Raw genomic sequence first — 18,643 nt, 5'->3', positions numbered from 1 at the left:
TCATCCCTGCAGGTCGCAGTCCGCTGGGCTTTAGTCAGGTAGGCCCTCCATAGAGAGATGACTACAAAGGGCTCAGATCTGTCCATATGGCGGAGGGACTGAGCGAGGCATGCGTTTGAGGTGCTTTGGAGTGCAGCCAGAAGAGTTGAGCATGGCGTGGAGACGGCAGGGCCTGTCGAGAGTAGAGGTATGACAAAGCAACGCCTGTTTGGGGCTGAGTGAGTGTGTGAGAGTCTGTTTGTTTGTGTGTGTGTGTGTGTGTGTGTTGCTTCCTTTGACATGGCATATAGGTTAGATTTGTTTAGCCACCTGTGTGTGTGTGGGTGCATGCAAGAGTGTGTGGGTGCGTGTTGCATGCTTAAATGCACACACCTGCATATTCATAATGTATTCTGGATTAGTGAATGGACAGTTATGAGTGTAACTTTTCTTGAAGCTTTTGTGCTGAGGACACTTATTGAGATGAAGTGTTCTATTACTAAGTTATTGGACTTGGACTCAGCTTGGTAAACCATAAAATGAGTAAAAATGGGTGATGCATCTAAATGATTTTTTACCGAAAATGAAATCATATTCTTAGGTGATAAATTTAACCAGTCATAGTAAAGTTCTTCAGCGGTGAGCCGCCTCTCAATGTGTTTGCCTTACAAAATTTGCATATTTACACATTTTACATTTTTACACATTTACAAGTGTTTTGGTCACTGTGATTTACAGTGTAGCATCGTTTATGGGCTAATTTATTTTTATTTTTTATATTGGCTGAATATTGGTTGCCAGAATTTTGTTGCATAAGTTATGAAAATAAGACTTTCATTGAAGGAGGGAACCAAGTTATATCTAGAGTCTGGAATATCATAGATATGACAGAAGCTATGTCTGAGATTGAACACTGCTAGTAGAATGCTGAAAAAATTCATAGTATTCGAAAAAGAGTAGGCGAAAAGTATCTAGATTACCTACTACATCCGCTGAGATTCTGAAGTGTGCATTTTATGGACACTTTACTATCCCATGAGGCCACGGGAGAGGATTTGTGAACAGCATTGACGTTGATCGGGCACATGACAGTAAAAACATGGCGGATGTAGTGCATCCGAATTTCATTCATACTGCCCATAATCATATTAAATGCAATGTGCTTTTCTAATAGTTGTGAAGTAAGCTCAAATTCAACTGTTGTACCCACAAATGTAGTTTGCAATTTCGAACACACCAAGGGTGTGATTGTTTATTTGGACCAGGAAATAATCATCTAACAATCTTAAAACAACCTAATAAGCATCTCAAGCAAAAACATAGAAACACTCTGTCAACCATCAACAATGGCTTAGCATCATGATGGCGAGTCTTGCGCTCTCATTTTCTGAAGAAAATGTAAAAATGTCACTTTTATAAGCCATTTTTGGTAATCTAAGTCATGTATGTCATCTTATGTCTTTTGTAGTTCATTTGAGTGTGTGGGAGTGAGAAAAGAGAGTGTCAGGCATGCAGAGCTTCTGGCAGCGACTCGTCAATCTTAGCACTGCTGTTTAAAACAAACGCTAATCAGTCAGCCCTCTCAACCTGTGACAGTCTCTCTCTAGCCCTCCCCGTGTTTAAAGAGACAGGCACACTGATCTCTTGTTCCTCCTCTCTCTTTCTCTGTCCTCCACTCACTGCTGTGTCTAGAACAATTTAAACCAATGGCTCAAATCACACTGTTTGCCAAACAATTACTACACTTGTACGTCTCGGGTCAGTGAAATAGAATTACTAATATTTGGCTCACCCCATCCAATTATTTTCTCAGTTTATTTGCATTCATCGTAATCCAGAGTATTATTCTAAAACTAATCATTTTGTTTTAATATATGTTCTATTTTAGGGCTAATGAATGAATCAAGAAATAAATTAAATAACTAAATGAAGGAAGGAAGGAAGAATGAATGAATATTCAAGAAAGAATGAATTAATTCAAAAAGAGAATAATTCAGTCAATTAATGAATCAATCAAAGCTGTACTACTAAAAAAACTGCTTAACACCAGATCCATGTTTATCAAAACACATTTTCAATACCGCCCTAAATTACTTCACAAGAGATTTTCAGGAATCCCCAACAGAAAAACGAACTGAAGGAAAGTATAATCATGCTATTCAAATTATAATAAAATATTGATATTGTTAATGCTACCCATTAATTAATGTCATTTTTCCTATTTGCATGAAATAAATAAACCGATTGCTCGTCAAGCGTGCTGCAGTGGCAAAAGGTTTCTACTCCCAGATGCAGTCTCCATCTGTGCCTCGACCACCCCGTTCTGTCGCTTTACCTCTTAAATAATTTCACTGGGACAGTACTTTTATTAACACAATGTTTTCTCTCTCGCTCTCTTTGTCTCGCGATCTCTCTCCCTCCTCGTTTTTTTCCTCTCCACTTAAGTTGCGTCCCACTGTGAGGACATTTTATCTTAACATTGGATGCCCCTGATCACATCAGTTTGGAACTATAGGCGAGTGGATGTGGACTAATTAATAAAGTGTTGGATAATGATTGGTGAACATGGCGAGGGGCTTCTCTCACCGTTGTAGCTGATGAAAAGGACAAGGTTTATTAGCGCTTTGAGAAGAGACTGACCCACTCAACTTCTCTCTCCCTCTTTTTACTCTCTGAAAACGCCCTGTCTGCCCTCTCAGTTGAGGGTTGAACTGAAGGGATGGTACACGCACCCACACACACGAGAATCCAGCGCCTCCACTGTGATTTAGAGTGCCTCAGATAATGAAGCCATATAAGCCTGTTATTTGCTGTTTTACAGCTTGTTTTATGAAGGTGAGCTGACAAGCACCGTCCATAATGGTTCCTGTCAGTTAAACTGACAGCATTACCAAGAGAAAAGAGCCCAAAGAAATTCAGCGCTCCAGAGAATAGCCGGCCTCTTTATGTGGGCTCTCTCCTTTGATGGCCATCAGGCTGCAGGCTATCATTTTACATTTTATGCCGACTGCTATTGTCAAGAGACCATTATTGCTGCTGAACTCTGGTTAAATTCACACCTTGCCACTAATCAATTACAGCGTTGATCCATTAATCAGCTAAAGTGAAAGGAAAAGAAAGAGTCGTGGGTTAAATGTAGGCTCCTCTTGGTTGCGTGGGGCAGTACACGCCTCGATCGCCGGGACCTTTTGACTGGGAATGTGCAAGGTGGGATGCTGTCTGTCATCAACAGCCGGGGGAAATGGTAGATCTTATTTAGATTTTTCCGCTCTGTGATTTTTTTGCTGTAAGCGTAATTGACAGTTTGATTAATTCTCTAGTTACTGATGCTTGCTAAGGCAAGGCTTACTATTAGGGTGGTAGGTTTTGAACAAAACTCTATTAAACAAGTATTAAACAGCTTGTTGCAGTCTAGTGCTTTTCTCAGTGATTAGATGATAAAACTGGCAGGAAAACATCCCTTTGGCTTTTCTGGTTTGGGCCTCTCATTTCATATTAAAAGACCAGGACATATTTCAACATATCATCTTTTTGTGTTCCACAGAAGTCAGTCATACAGATTTTTTGACTGACGTGAGGGTGAGTAAATAATGACAGAATGTTCATTTTTAGGTAAACTATCACTCTGTTTTTCTTAACAAGTTTGAAATAAAGTAGATTTATTTGCATATCACAAGTTCTAAGGACAGGCACGTGCAGAACATTTCAAACCACGTTATGCATATCTCAAAATTAGTTCTTTCTGTATGCATATCAGCATTAATCTTTCAGGCTGGGGCTGTGTGTTAGAGCATGCAAATGACCCGGTGCGAAGGGGAGGCGGCCATCGTTTGGAGAGATTTTATAAAAACATGTCAAACAAATCACTCCCCCCTCTCCTCCTCGCCGGCTTGTGTTCAGATGCTCTCAGTCTTGGAGGTGACACGATTTAACTGTAAATGAAGCCCTGCCACCCATTAAAATGGACAACGCACGCTGGTTCTGGTAAAAGAATCTTTTCTGTTCCAACAAAGTGTCGGGAATAAGCAGGGGAAATGTTAGTGGAGGGCATGATAATTATAGATGAGACTTATTTATTTATGTGCGGAGTCACGAGGGCCTTTTTATCAGGACAAGATGAAGGCGATCAGCTCTTTAAGAGTCGTCCACATGTTGAATAGGCGAGTGGGTGGGGATGAATGTTTCTCGGGGGGGTTAAAAGCTAATTGTGTTGATGCACAAAGAGGCACTTCAAAAGTCCTGGAAAAGAACAGAGTGGCGCGTCAGGAATAGTGGCGCTGTGGCAGAGCTCGCACTGTGGGAATGCATCAGAGATTGAGCTTCACCTTTTAAAGTGCCTTGAGAGACAGGAGCGACTTCCTCCCTCTTATTCTGTCTCTGTCTTCCTGAATATTCCCGTCTTTCCCTAAGTAAAACAAGCCCCCTATCTTTTTGCATATCCTCCTGTCAGATTCTCTGACTGTTGCTGTTTTCTTCACTTTTCTGGCTATAGTTTGCTGTCAGTCCGGCGTTGTTTCTCTCGCTCGTCCTTTTCCCCTCTGGGACAATCTGGCCCCTCAGCCGTCCAGCAGTTCCTTGTGGGTTTTTTGTGAAGTGGGGAGGGAAGCACTTCTTGTGTAGATTTTTCGGTTCTTCAGTGTGTCACTTGGCCGTGAGTGCCATTGTCTAAGGCTCCTTTTCTCCATGCCCCTCTGCCGCAACGAGTTGTGTCTTTCCCTCATGATCAGCACTTTTGTTGCCTTTGTTTCTGTCTGTACCTCAGAAGTCCATCTCCCCTTTTATGTCCCTCCCATTCAAGCCGAAGGGAACAGTTGTGCTCTGTTGTGGAGATGTTCCACTGGATTTTCACCAGTGGGGTTTCCTTTCAAACCCTTCAAAGTGCTACAATGGAGCTCCAAAGGCCTGAATGGCTATTGCCGAGTGCACACTCTTAGTAGGATCCCTTATTTTGTTTTCCCGGAGTCAATAAAAATGCTAAGTTAAAAGCTAACCCCGTTGCCCTCCCCACACCCATCGCTTGCTCCCTCCTTTTGATGGACCCTTCTCAATTATTTCTAAAGAAAAATTAATGGGAAAATTTTCAGTGTCGTTCCCGCTGTGGACAACAATCGAATGGAACGGTCGGTTTCTCGCATTGGTGCGAATTGAAACTTTAGTTTTTTTATGATTGCTATTAGCGCACACATCTGCAGAAGTTCTTTCGGGACCGGGTAACTTTCGACAACAGGTCGCCGTTATTATTTTGCTTTGGTGTGATGAATTGGATATAGACGTTCCTCGCGCTGAAGACAGGCAGTCATGAGTCTTTGGTCCAGGAAACAAAAACACTCTGATGCTTGACAGCTGAGCCGTCTGTAGTCTGAGCTTTTGTGTGGAGAAGAATTAGAGCTTAGAGTTTGCGGTTTGTCAGCCATTGTGTGTGTGCAGCTTTGCGAAAGAGAGAGAGCGAGCAACCCTTTTCCACAAGGATTACAGGTAGACGCGTAGGCCAGCGCACATAACTGCTATGACTTCACCCTCATTGTGCAGATTAGGGCGTAAAATCCACTCTAATGAGGCAGCGGCAAGGGGAACGATGGAGGAGCAGAGAACATGCAACTTCTGGGATACTGTTGCCAGGGTCACCAGCCACCAGCTGATCCTGTTACGAGAGGATCAGATGTGTCTGTCATCCCAGAGAGGGATTGGAACGGGAGGGAAGGAGGGAGATAAGGTCCCAAAAGAGAGAAGAAAGTTTCACTTTGCCTCTCTGACTATCGTCAGTGCCCCACAGTTAATTTGGCCACATATTTTCTCACCGGCACCTTGTGCCTTCTGACTGGAAAACAAGGCTGATCCCATGCTGAGAAGCAGCTTTTATTGGGATTGTTTTAGCCTGGTGCCAGGAGGAGGTGGGAGGGCAAGACAAGGCCTGGAAATGGGATAAATATTGATGACTCCTTGACCGTTTATTTCTCCACCGTCTTCCGAACTTATTTCATGTTTATGCATCACGGCATTGATTTGTTTTTGTTGTTTGTTTTTTTTTTTAACCTTCTGTTTCATCCACTCCCTCCCACCCCATTCCTAAATTTAATTTAAAAGCCCAAACACGACAGTTCCTGGAAATAGTTTGCATATTAAAAAGATGCTGATTATCGCAGAGTAGAAACACAAATCTTTAATTTTGTGCATTTTAGACACAGCTACTGCTGTTGCTGCCAGACGCTGGAAATAATTGTGAAATCTGCATATTGAAAGAGCTGCGGTTGACAGTGCTTATATGAGATGGGGAAGGGGGGTTAAATTGGACAACATATTTATCCATGGTGCCGTGTCCAGGGCTGTTTATGAATACATGAAACACAGGGGTTCAAAGGCTGAAATTCGATTCTGTAGGAAACAGACAAAACAGAAGAGAAATCTTTGTTTATTTTGTCTGGAGATGACTTATGTTTTTTGGGGGTTTTTTTTACAGCGTTGTCTAAAAGGCTATTTTATTTTGTTGCCATCATTTGATTTCACAGCCCCTTTAAAATGGGGTTTTGAAGAAGATTTGGCCTATTGGTTGTTTTGTCAGCGCAAGTTAAGATGAAATGCTGGTCTTTTTGTTTTATCATAAGATGCAGATGCAAGTTGCATCATAGGACTGGTGCACTTATTATTTAAAATGTCACCAACATGTTTTTAGCCAGAGTGAACACAGTGGGCGGTTAAACGAGTGCATTCTTAGTTTGTGTGGCTAGCTTACAGTATCATTAGGAAAAAATATAATAGCTACTTATGTCAACGTTAAAGTCGTGCAGTAAATCTTCACATCATGTCTCCTGGTAAGTTGGCATTTTGAAAGTGATGGTATACGACCCCATACATTCTCAGACCTCCTACTTGGGGTCTAATCTCAAGTTTAGAAGAGGAAAAGGAACATCTGAGATTAAATAAGAACATCTGAGATATGCTAATGATCAACATTTCTTTTTTAAATGCAACAGTGCAGTTTGGTAGGACAGTAATGGAGCTACAGCTGAGCAGAATCGATGTCCAACGAAACCACCAGAGGTTTTGGTGTTCTCTCTTGGTCCTCTTATATAGGGAAGCCAGACTTACATTTAATGAGGACCAGGCCTGTCTAGAAGCATATAAAAGCAGCAAAGAGCAGAAAACCTCAGAACTCTCACCAGTAAATCCACTAACTGCTAAGCTAACCACCCTGTTATCTTAGCCTTTCAAGTCCAGAAGAGTGAGGACTGCAGAAATGTTGTCTACATCAGGGATTGCTGAACTTATAAAATGTATATCATACTTTAATGACAGGGAAAAATGCTGGACAGATGTAACAATAAAACGGTCCAGATTGCGTATCTCGGAAGCTCTGAACGGATCTGGCTGGGAAGGCCAGCCCTCTCCAAATGGTTCCAGAGCTGCCGTAGTGCCGTAATAACATTTATTGCTTCTTGTTTTTATTGCCCATGGTCTGTGTTGCTTTTTATGTGAATTATTGTACACTTAATATTGGCCACTTGAGTTACTCTTGCGCGTATTAATTTCAAGGTTTTCTTAGCTAAGTGTGGATCCAAATGAGAAGTGGGCAAATCATGTAATCAAATAAATCACTGGGAGATAAGCTCATTTTCCTGCAGTGACTTTCGTGAATGAATTAGTATGTTGAAAGTTGGTATAAAAATCTCATTAGCCATTGTTAAACAGGATTCCGGTTGGTTTATAATGTGAGAGTGGTATGCCACAAAGTTTTATGACTTTCATGGCTAAGTAAGCCAACATTGCAAACTACTGCATAAGCTAATACTAATTACATCCGCAGTGTTTGCATTGCTATTATATAGCATCAGTACACTGGATTATAAACCATGTGGAAATTTTTTTAGTTTCAATCATTTTATTTAAAGAAAAGACAAGATATAATTTCTTTGTGTGATAGGTTCTTATTCACACAGATACTCTGAACCACAATTCGAATAATGCAGACATTTATATTTCTTTTCCTTTGGTTGGTCTCTGTCAATCAGTTCCTCCACCTGAGAATTAAATTCCTAAGTCAGAATGAATTATAATTTTCTGTGTTGAATAAAGACCCCTTAAAATGAAATGGATCTGAAATGTGCTAAGTGGACTTCACTGACCTAACTAATTTAAATAGGGTTTTCTATGTCTATTACCCAGTTTATATATTATAAACCCATTACTTTCCATTTCCAAAAAACATAATAATAATAATAACATGGGAAATCATCTCCAAATCCCAAAACAAGAACTTTTAGATTTTTATCTTAATTTTTGCCACCAGAATTTATATATTTTTTGCAAGACAGATTACAGAACCAAATTTTCTAGAAATTAGTTTAGTTTAGTTTTTTCAAATTACAATCCATAAAGAAATAGTTCATGCAAAATGTCACATGTCATTCCAAACCTGTATGATGTATTTCTTATGCAAAACAGAATATTAGGAAAAATATTCCCATTTAATTTCATCGTATGGATAAACAATACCACATTTTTAAAAACCATCTTCTTTTGCGTTTCACAGAAGAAAGTCAGTCATACAGGTTTGGAATTACTTTAGTGTGCGTAAATGATGGCAGACTTTTTTATTTTAAGGTGTCCTTGTTACATGTACTTATTATTATATTATAATAACAATAAGTTATGTATAATTACATGCAAGTAATCCTAACCCTAAACATATGAGTACATGTAGTTAATTAATATTACTCCGTACTTAAATGTATAATTGTACTGTAACAAGGACACCTTAAAATAAAGTGTAACCGACTTTATTTTTGGGTGCACTATTCCTTTAACATTGATAGATATACTGTAAGAAGAATGCAGCTAGTATGAAATCTTTTATTAGAAGCCTGATGGTTATGCATGTATTAATATGACCATGACATGGGCGTGTGAGTGTCTACAGCACATGAACACACAGCCAGCGTCCTCCCCTGCTGCACACACATCATCACGCTCTCTCGCGTGAGAGGCCAGCCGCTTGGTTTTCAAAGCGCCACCCTCGGAGAACACCAAAAAACCTTTCCTGAATTTACCGACTTGTCTTTCCCTCCTCTATCTCCTTCAAACATAAAAGAGAGAGTAACAACTAAACAAAGCAAACTCCTCTCTTTCCCCGTGGCAGCTAGGTTGCAGCAAAGTGAAACCCCTACTGTGTTTAAAAAGGCATAGAGGGAGAGCAGCGCTGAATGGCGTTTCTCTATTAGACCCCTTGTACCTCCGTCAAGCGATCTGCTCCCGCTCTCTTTCTCTCTCTGATAAAGATCCATCAAGGAAACCCCTCTCTTCCCCATGGAGGTTTTTACATTTTTTTTCTGCTCCTTTATGAAATCTATTCTTTAATTACGAGTGCCATCATTTTGTAAGCCTCCTACTTACAAGATAATTTATCTCTTTTTCAAGTGCTCACTTAAAATGGCTTTTTAACATTTTCACCCTGCAGCAGTATGCATTGAATGTAGAAGATTTAATTTGGGTCCTCCCTCCCCCTTTTGCCGTACCCATTTCTTCGCCAACCCCCTACACACGTACATGCATAATGCCCTCAACCTCCTCTGCGATTGTTCTATCCAATTTCGCTGTTTGTATTCTTTATTGCCAATCCGGGCACTGTAAGGTTTGGGGGTCTTGAGTAATAGCAAGTTCCTCCCCTCTCTCTCTGTCTGCATTGAGAGTGGTTTTGCATATTTCCTCCTCCTCCTTCCCCTTGTTGAGCTAGTGCCACTGACCAAGTCCGAACACTATAGTATTGCGAATCCCTGCCGAGACTCTGTGTACTTAGGCCCGCAAAGTGCTCGCAGCCATAACTACCTGAATTGCTTTTAATTGCCTGGTATAGCTGCATCATCTCAGTCGAGAATATGCTTGCTTGGTTCTTGAGGGCAATTGTGAGCGTGAAGGATTGGATTAAGTGGCTATTGAAGTGACTTTAGCTTCTTTTGACAACAAAGAGCAAAAGAGAATACTTCAGCCCTTCACTCCCCCCTTAAAGCACTATGCTACCCCCTTCTTTTTGTCAGGGCGGAAAGGAATACAGTCAACTAATACGGTCCCTTCATGTGCAATCGCAAGGAACCGACAGGCGAAGACTGTTCCCGGCTGTAATTAGTTGTATGTGATACCAATTATTTGGCGCATTTATTAACGCTAATTGTTTGAACACCCCGACATACCGAAAAAACAATTAAAACGTGTCTGAGCCATAACAGTGGTTATTAGTGTGTGATAAAATGTGGAAATTAAGCCATAAACGCACACCTCTATTAGCCCTGACACAAGGGAACAGAAATATGACGGCTTCTAGAACTCATTTACCAGACAGATTTGTGGTCATGTCTTAACTTTGTTGTGTTGGGGTATGTAATCTCTCCCAAGTCTCTTTCACATCATACTGGCTTGGCCCTAAATAGATTTATTCAGCTGTGCTTGCTAAGCCATTGTGAATTAGCATTAGAGAAGAAGCGTTTGCTCTGATGTTGTCGGAGATAACAGCCTCAGGTCAGCAGTGCTTATCCATTAGAAGACTGAAAGGAAAACAAACCTTGTTTCTTCAGTTTGTAAAGATTTGGAAGGGAAATTGAAGTTCAGGATAAGTGCTTGAGATTAGCCAGAGGTTTGTTACATGTGTGCAGGCATAAAGAAAGATCAGCAAACAAATGGATGGCTACAACAAATCTCTAAAAACCAACACTTCACAAATCACAGTATTTTAGTTTAAAACGCATGTTCTTAGAAATGCTACTCTTTGTATTCATGTTGGTTTTGAATTGCTGTTTTCAAGAAAGATTTAGGTTTATTGACTCTAAACTGTCATCTGGTTTAACTATCAAGCAAAAAGCAATGACATATTGTCCTTACAACTGCAATACATGCATCACTATGCATTATTTTCAAAAAGTGTTTTTTTTAATTCTATTAAGGTAATATGTAAATATAAGGTAAAATATATATCTATTTTTAAATCATGAATTATTTATTCATAAATATCATTGATTTTTTTGCCTTAGCACCAAATGATTTTACAACTGAACTAACGTTGCCTTGTCATAAAACATCAAATTATCTGATATTTTAATATGCTTACTGACCTTGACACACGGTCATGAGGGTCTGCAGGTGCCCTCTCTATAATATCATTTCAGGTTTAATTTTTATTAGGGTGGCAGACAGTTTTCAAATAATAATCACAATCTTTTTTTTTTTCTTCTTTTTTTTTTAGAAAGAAATAGCATATTATACCAAAGGTTTTTGTTTGTTTGTTTTTTTGTTTTGTTTCAAGAATTTCATTCTTTTAATTAGACTTTTTTTTTATATTTTAGGACAGTAAATGATGTATTCAAGTGATTTGTATGTATGAATTGCATTTTTAATGTAAATTAATAGATGGGACGGAAAATGTGTCATGTCATTGACCCTTGTTAAACTATTCATCATAAATGTTTACATTTTCTCAGGGGGATAAGTCGTCTACTTTTATCTGCGGTTTCCTGGTGTCAGTCCAGCCAGCGTTCCCACCATACTCCTGGCACCTCTCTGAAGTACATACCACGCCGCGCCGTGCTGTATGTTCCCGGCAACGACGAAAGAAAACTGCGGAAACTGACTTCTCTGGACGTGGACTGCGCCGTTCTCGACTGTGAGGATGGAGTCGCCCTCAACAAGAAGGTGCCGACCGCCCTAACCTCTCATTCTTCACCCAACACCTGACTCTGTGAGACATAATCACAAAATCCTCATCATTTAAAGCTCTCTTTTAGCCAGGTGCTGATCCTTAATCACTCCAAAGAAAGCTACCTAAGTGCAATGCTTAAAACAAGCACATTTCCGTCCCATTATGCGCCAATAAAGGCAAAAATGCCCCCCTATCACATTCACTTGAAACAAGGTGCCCACTTCACACTGAGCAAACAGCAGGACTTCAGCAGAAGCTGCAGGTTAAAAGCATTCTCGACCCGCCCACACAGCCAGCCAATTGGCCCTGTTTACCTCTCCATGAAATCGTGATTGGAGCAGGAGCTAAAAGGAGAACCGGTGGAAAGGAGTCAGCTAACAAAGGTTTTTAAGTCATGTTAATAAAGATGATTGATATGGCCAGAGGCTATTCCTGCTTGAGTGGGAAAAAGTTTGACAGGCAGCCTAAACGGTGACCCCTGAAAAAAGCTGATAGATCCCAATGTTTTCCAACACCCACTAATTTCTTTATCACAACCAAGTGGGGGAAAAGGTTTTATGAAAGTATCCACTAAAGCTGGACTAAAGCTAGCTTAATGCTTTCAGGTCTTTTGTGTCGTTTCAGAGCTTTAGTTACAACTTGATCCATCTTTGATGGCTTTTAAGTGTCAGAAATGTGCTCAAAGGATAAAAACATTATGGCATTGTTACCATGGAAGACCTCAGCATAATGACATATATAAATGTTAATGTTGTTCTTAAATGAGAAGTATAAAAAGATAAGATTGCTGAGCCAAAATTTAGTACTTCTGTCGGGTTCAGCCCGGATAGGATTATTTTGTTGAGAAATATTAATGCTAGGTGATCTGAGAGGGGAGAAAATGGCATTAGAGAAGGGTCTCGGGTCCCCTCTCTGAGCTGAGCGGGTTTCTTTTCGCTAGCTGATGTTCCTGTCAGAGCTGATAGAATTAACGCTCTCTGTAGTCTCCCAGATAAAAATGCTAATAACTCACTCTCAAAAAATAACGATGTACTTCGTGAAGAGCTTGAAAATAATCCCATTGCTCCTCAGCTTTTTGATGGTATAAATCTGTCAAGACTACAAGCACTTACAATCCTTCGTACAAGACGCAGTCAATTTTAAAGACCATATGTTAACTTTAAAGAGCCTGGCATGGTATGGGGAAAGCTGTGATCCATTATTTATTTGCTAGCACGCAACTGCGTAATGTAAAAATGAGTTATTAACTCAATAATAAAACACACTTCGCTCCTCTGCACCCGCTCTTTCACTTCCCACACTCTCAGCCGTTTTCCCCATACTGGCAATTGGAAATCCATGGGGGTTTCTGTATACCTATAGATAGATGTTTTATTTTTCGTGCTAAATGAAACTACTCCCGCAGCTCAGTTACTCTTTTATGGGGCGTTGAGGAGGACGGAAAAGGAACGCACACTGTACACATGCACAAGTTCTGAGGACTTTTTTTTTTTTTTCATCGAGGCACTGATTTAACCAAGGTATTCCTGTAATACTTCAGAGCTCAAATTCATTCAGATTGTGTCATTATTCAAAATTATTCCAGTTTGTATAGCTGATCATTGGTAAAATCTTTGCTGTAAAATTCTAAGTATTACATATTTGGGCTTTTGTAAATTTTATTAGAAAGGGCAAGGAGATGGAATAGGAAATAATAACTAGAGGGTTGGAAAAGCTAGATTCAAACTTGCCTGATATAAGCACCATAGTTTAATGTGTCAGATCATGTGCATCAGCCACTAGGCCACAACTCCAACATCAAACCATTTTAAAGGGGTCATATGATGTAATTTCTTGTTTTAATTTTCTTTAGTGTGTTATGTAGCTGTTTGTGCAAGTGCATGTATAAGATCTGCAGAGTTACAAAGCTCAAAGTCTCCCACAAAAGCATTTATTTTATCTAAAAGAGAAGGCTGATCCAGACCGGGCTAAAACACCTCGCAGGGCTCTAGACTCATTCTTCCCACTGATCGCACTTTTGCAACTAACTTTCTCAGTTGGTCGCACGAGCACATAATTTGGTCGCAATTTTTTATTTTATTTAATTTTTTTTTTTTTTTTTTTGCTGCAACATTTGATTAATCAATGCATACTGATTAACTTTTATCATAGTTTATAGTTATATGGTAATGAAAGCGTTCAACATTCAACCCGTTCTTTTTCATCAGTATTATTTGTGATTTTAAATTTTGTGAACAGGAATTCCTTTTTTCGTGCGTTTTCACTTTCATTTTCATTTTCAAATTCGCGATCTTGGTGTCACGTTTTACAAGAAAAGATAATTGTCTGTTTTGCTTGTATATCTATACACCTTTCACTTTTTAAGACTAAATCAAAAGATGGATTCTTTGTTATTCTTAATTAAAAAGCACAACAACAATAAAACAGTAGGCTACAATGACAAACTAGCTTGCATAACATTTATTAACAAAAACGAATAAGACGAGGCATGGCATAGGACACATCACATGCTGTATTATATACCGACTAATAAATTACAGAATGTTTAGCGAACACTGAGAAATCAAATAAATAATAATATTTAAAAAGATAAGGAAAGCCTCCATAGTGTAACTTGAGGTAAACAGCAAAGATAACACGCTTTTCAAAACGAAAACGAAAAGAAAAGTAAAACTAAACTGGCTGTGGCTGACAGGACTTGCATGTTTTTTTTAGTTTTTTTTTTCTTCTACAAGAATACCAACATGTTCACCTTCTCTGGTTTAAGAAGCGGCCTTTTACTTTAAAATGAAAACCAAACCCTCCGTTGCGCTCCCTCCGTGGCGCTCGTGCTGATGCAGCTAGAATAAACCAGGCTCTAAACCTGAAGCGCTCGCGCTGAAAGCCCCTCTCTTGACATAATCAGTAAAATCTGACTCCTGCTACAATGCGCCGCGGCTCGGCAGCTCGCGCTGTATGAAGCAGACGCTTTAGAGCTCTGCAGAGCATGCACTCGGACACGTGCGACCACGTCAAATTTTGCACATTCTCAAAAAATGGTTGCAGTCTAGACCCCTGCCTCATTAAAACACGCTCCCAAGTGTCTGTGTCACGATGTGGAAATATTTGCATAATGCTGCCCAAATGTTCAGGCAAAGAAAGAAGGCGTGGTTTCAGTAACCGCAGTAGTGCTGATGCAGCCATGTCAGGGAGATGCTGTGTTTCTGTGCAAAAGCACTTTATTTGGCCTTCCGGAAGTAGATGCAAATAGGAATCATTGGTTAAGACTATTTACAACAGAACAGCACAACCCAAATGTTCGAATTTGTAGAGTACAAGGCTGGCTGTGCACAAATGCTATTTCTACAAAAAAAAAAAAAAAAAAAAAGGGTCAATTCCACTTTGCTATGACAATCTGGCCCTTCTAATTCAGAGACTGTAAGTATGTTTTGTTGTTAGGTTAAGTATTTGCTATTGACTGTTCAAATGCGAGTTTTGCGCAGCATAGAGTAACTCTTCGTGTGTGTGTTTGTGTCGTCAGAAATCAGAGCACGTCAGTTGTATTAACCGCGGCTTGTGTACTGCAAATACATAGGAGCATCATCACCGTGTCTGTCACACGACTATGTTCCCCTTTTGGGCCTGTACTGATGCTAAAACTAAGGACATTATTAACTGTCTTTATATTTATTTTGAAAGTTGAAGCTCGCGATTATGGTAAGGGGCGTTACATTTCCGACACGTGCTTGTGATTTTCGGCCAATCACAATGCACTGTGTCATCTGGCCAATCAGAGCAGACTGAGCTTGTTGGAAGGAGGGGCTTTGTTGAAAATGACGCGTTTGAGAGAGGCGGGGCATAGAGGACCTACAATAATGTACAGTATTTGAAAAATGTTTTTTTTTTTTTTTTTACATTAAAGCATGTCAGCATATTCTGTTACACCAAATACACAAAATAATGATCTTTAAAATAGCATCATATGACCCCTTTAATTCTAAATTAATATGCTGAGAGTCTACAGGTTAGATAGTGAACTAAGTTAAAGGGATAGCTCACCCAAAAATTAAGTAGTTAGCTCACCTTCATGTTGTCCTAAAACTGTAAGGCTTTCTTTTTTAATGTATAAAAGAGATATTGGCGACACATTACTTAAAGCCTTAATGTACAATGCAAGTGTTATTAAAGGGTATAATGCATTATAATTATTCATAATGTGCATGATAATACATTACATCTTTTTGGAAATATTATAACTGAATTTAAAATACATAATGTAACAATGAATTGATAAGTGTTATAATGTAATAACTGTGGTTACAATTAGTCATGAGATTGTACAATGCATTATAAGGTGCATTATAAGGCATAATGTATTATACATAAAGGATTTAAGTAAAGTGTTATTGAAATATCCTGAAGAACAAAAAAAAAAAAAAAAGAAAAGGGGGGTTTCGGGTGTTGTGGATGGGGTCTTTAAAACAGGTCCATTCATTTATACTGTTATCAGCACATGTTGAAGTAGATTCGTCTCTTGTCGTCTCTGAGGGAATATGCGTTATTAATGCAGCGTTAGAAAACTGTCAGTTTTTTTTTACTTTCACTTTCTGTATGACTGAAGTTAAGACATTCACCGGCATAACTATTGCGCAAAGTTTGCACGTTGCTTGTGAAATCTATTGGCTCGCCTTCATGGTTTAAAACAGAAATATTTCCAGTATTGACACGTAACCGCAAACCCCCATGCATATGTATCTTAAAGCAGGGATACATGAAAGAGGAATCAAATCGCTTGCCGCGCTGTCTGAAACACATCTATATGATTGTGCGCGTTGAGTTCTGTTTCGTTTCTTCCTCTTGTGGTTTTAAATAGCTTGAACATGTAAATTGGCAAATTAATCTGCGTATATCACGGATCAACTGCGATCCGTTTAAAGGTGCTGTATGTAGGATTGACACCCAGCGGTTGAACTAGGTATTGCAGTCCAAATTCAAAATATTGGAGACGGTTTTTTTCACCAGGCCCCTCCTCCTCAGACTTGACGCACACGCAGGTTGCCAGATTAACAACACCAACAGGAACGAGCGCACATACCGATGAATGAAATTTAAATGCGCTGTGTTTTCCGCCAACTGGCAACCCGCGGTGCCGAAATTCAATTGGGTAAACTGACAGTGGGCGGGTTTCACAAACCATAACACAAACAGACATTCCGGGCCGGAATGCACATTTTCAAAGGGGAATAACTGACTGTAGCATTGTTTTTCAGATAAACAAGTATGTTAACTTAGCATGTTTCTTAAATATCTGCAAACATATTATGGCATTTTTATGCTTTAGTAGAGTCAAAATCCTACATACAGCACCTTTAAGCCCTATATGACAGATCAGGGCAATCTTTTATTTACTAATTTAACATGAAATCGTCAAATTGCTACTCCATATCAATCGCATACAACGAAAATACAGAATAATTAGAACAATCAATTACGCACAATAGATAACAGAGCATCATATCTATACACATTTTCCGCAGAACTTTCTCGGTCGCAACTCTGTGGCTGGCATTTAACCAGTTTAATATGGCGAGGCACTGAAATGTAGACCTTCGTTTGTGTGTTTTTGACCTACACTGTACAAGACGCAAGAACAGTCCGCTATTTAGGTTTGTACATTAGCATGGACTCACTAACTTTAACATTAGCTAGTTTTAGCCAGTATACCTTGCTGAAGCACAAGATAACAACGTTCTGCTTCAGCAGATGAAAATTGTAACTTAATGAGTGTATGACATCCAGAAAATGAACGTTTTTGTCTTCATTTGTATTGGGGTGAATACTTAGGGACATTTTGCTCAGTTTTGTTTGGATTCAGGAAATGTAATAAAATCAATTATATTGCCCATCCTCTCAGGATACCTGGAATCAGTGTTACAAGTACCCCAGGCACATCGTTTTTCCATTTTTGAAGCATAAACCCAATAAAACCGATACGAGCTTCGGATCTTCCAATGTTTCTCTATGGCGCTGAAACCTAAAGATGTCCGAGTTCCGCACCCTGTGCAACTGATACTCGACTTCCATTGGCTAGTCTGCGTTCGAGGGGAGGGGCTTACCGATAGGTCAATTGTTTATTCTGATTCTTTTTATGAAATTTTAATTAAAATGAACTAATTATTTATTGAATAACCTACACATGCTTTGTTTCAGAACCTACATTAAAATAATAAAAATAATTTAATTCAATAATAAACGTTCTTAGGATGTATTTTTAACCAATATTTGTGTTGAATGTATTATATGCTTTTTAGAGTATTGTGCTTTTAGCTTAGCAACATGCTAATGTCAGACTCTACTGAAATAAATTGTCAGTTGAGTCTTCCATGCAGAGTGCTACTTGTGTGCCACAAAGAGCCTATGTAGAGCATTCTGAATTAGTCCCTTATGAGTTTCCTTAGATTTTCTGACATTTTAGAGTTATTTAGTTCTTTTTCATATTGTTATTGTTGTCATTTTATAAAAAAAATGCTTAACTGTGGTAGAATCATAATGTGTGTGTTGTGCACTGATAAATGAGGAAATTGATAAATGAGAATTGTTTCTTTGTTTTAAATTGATGATCGGATCTTGTCTGTGTGCCATAAGCATCATTGTTGTTAGACTCCCCCCCCCACCCCCAAACCAGTGCCAATCTGTCCCCTGTCCTGCCCACTTGGTGCCATGTGACAGACGGTTCAGACTACTCAGTGACTGCCACTGCCACTCAGGACCAAGGCTTAACTCACACACTTAGTATTTAAAAATATCTCTCCTTACTGATAAGGAGGGTAGGGAGTTGTCCTTTTCTCTCCTCCAGCAGGGGCTGATGGCTACACCTGTCTTTTTTTCGCTCCGGGGGCGAGTTTGTTTATTTGTGTGTTTTGTGGCAGAGATGCCCTATAGACTGCGGCTCAGTTTGGGGCATTCCACTCAACGGCTCCTTTCCCCCCTCTTCTTCCCTGCCCG

At 39.5% G+C, this 18,643-nt stretch overlaps 1 protein-coding gene across 2 annotated transcripts in view; it reads left to right on the top strand.

The window, feature by feature from the left end:
- Positions 1-18,643, top strand: part of clybl (citrate lyase beta like) — a 64,353-nt gene that overhangs the window by 21,932 nt on the left and 23,778 nt on the right. For both annotated transcript variants that reach the window (XM_058787267.1, XM_058787268.1), the window contains exon 2: positions 11,442-11,652. In XM_058787267.1, the coding sequence (XP_058643250.1) occupies positions 11,442-11,652 (211 nt within the window). The remainder of the gene's footprint in view (positions 1-11,441; positions 11,653-18,643) is intronic.

The sequence above is a fragment of the Onychostoma macrolepis genome, chromosome 09 (genome assembly GCF_012432095.1).
Source record: "Onychostoma macrolepis isolate SWU-2019 chromosome 09, ASM1243209v1, whole genome shotgun sequence".
Classification (NCBI taxonomy): Eukaryota; Metazoa; Chordata; class Actinopteri; order Cypriniformes; family Cyprinidae; genus Onychostoma; species Onychostoma macrolepis.
The sequence above is the reverse complement of the archived record's forward strand: the minus strand, read 5'-3'. Positions and strand labels throughout refer to the sequence as shown.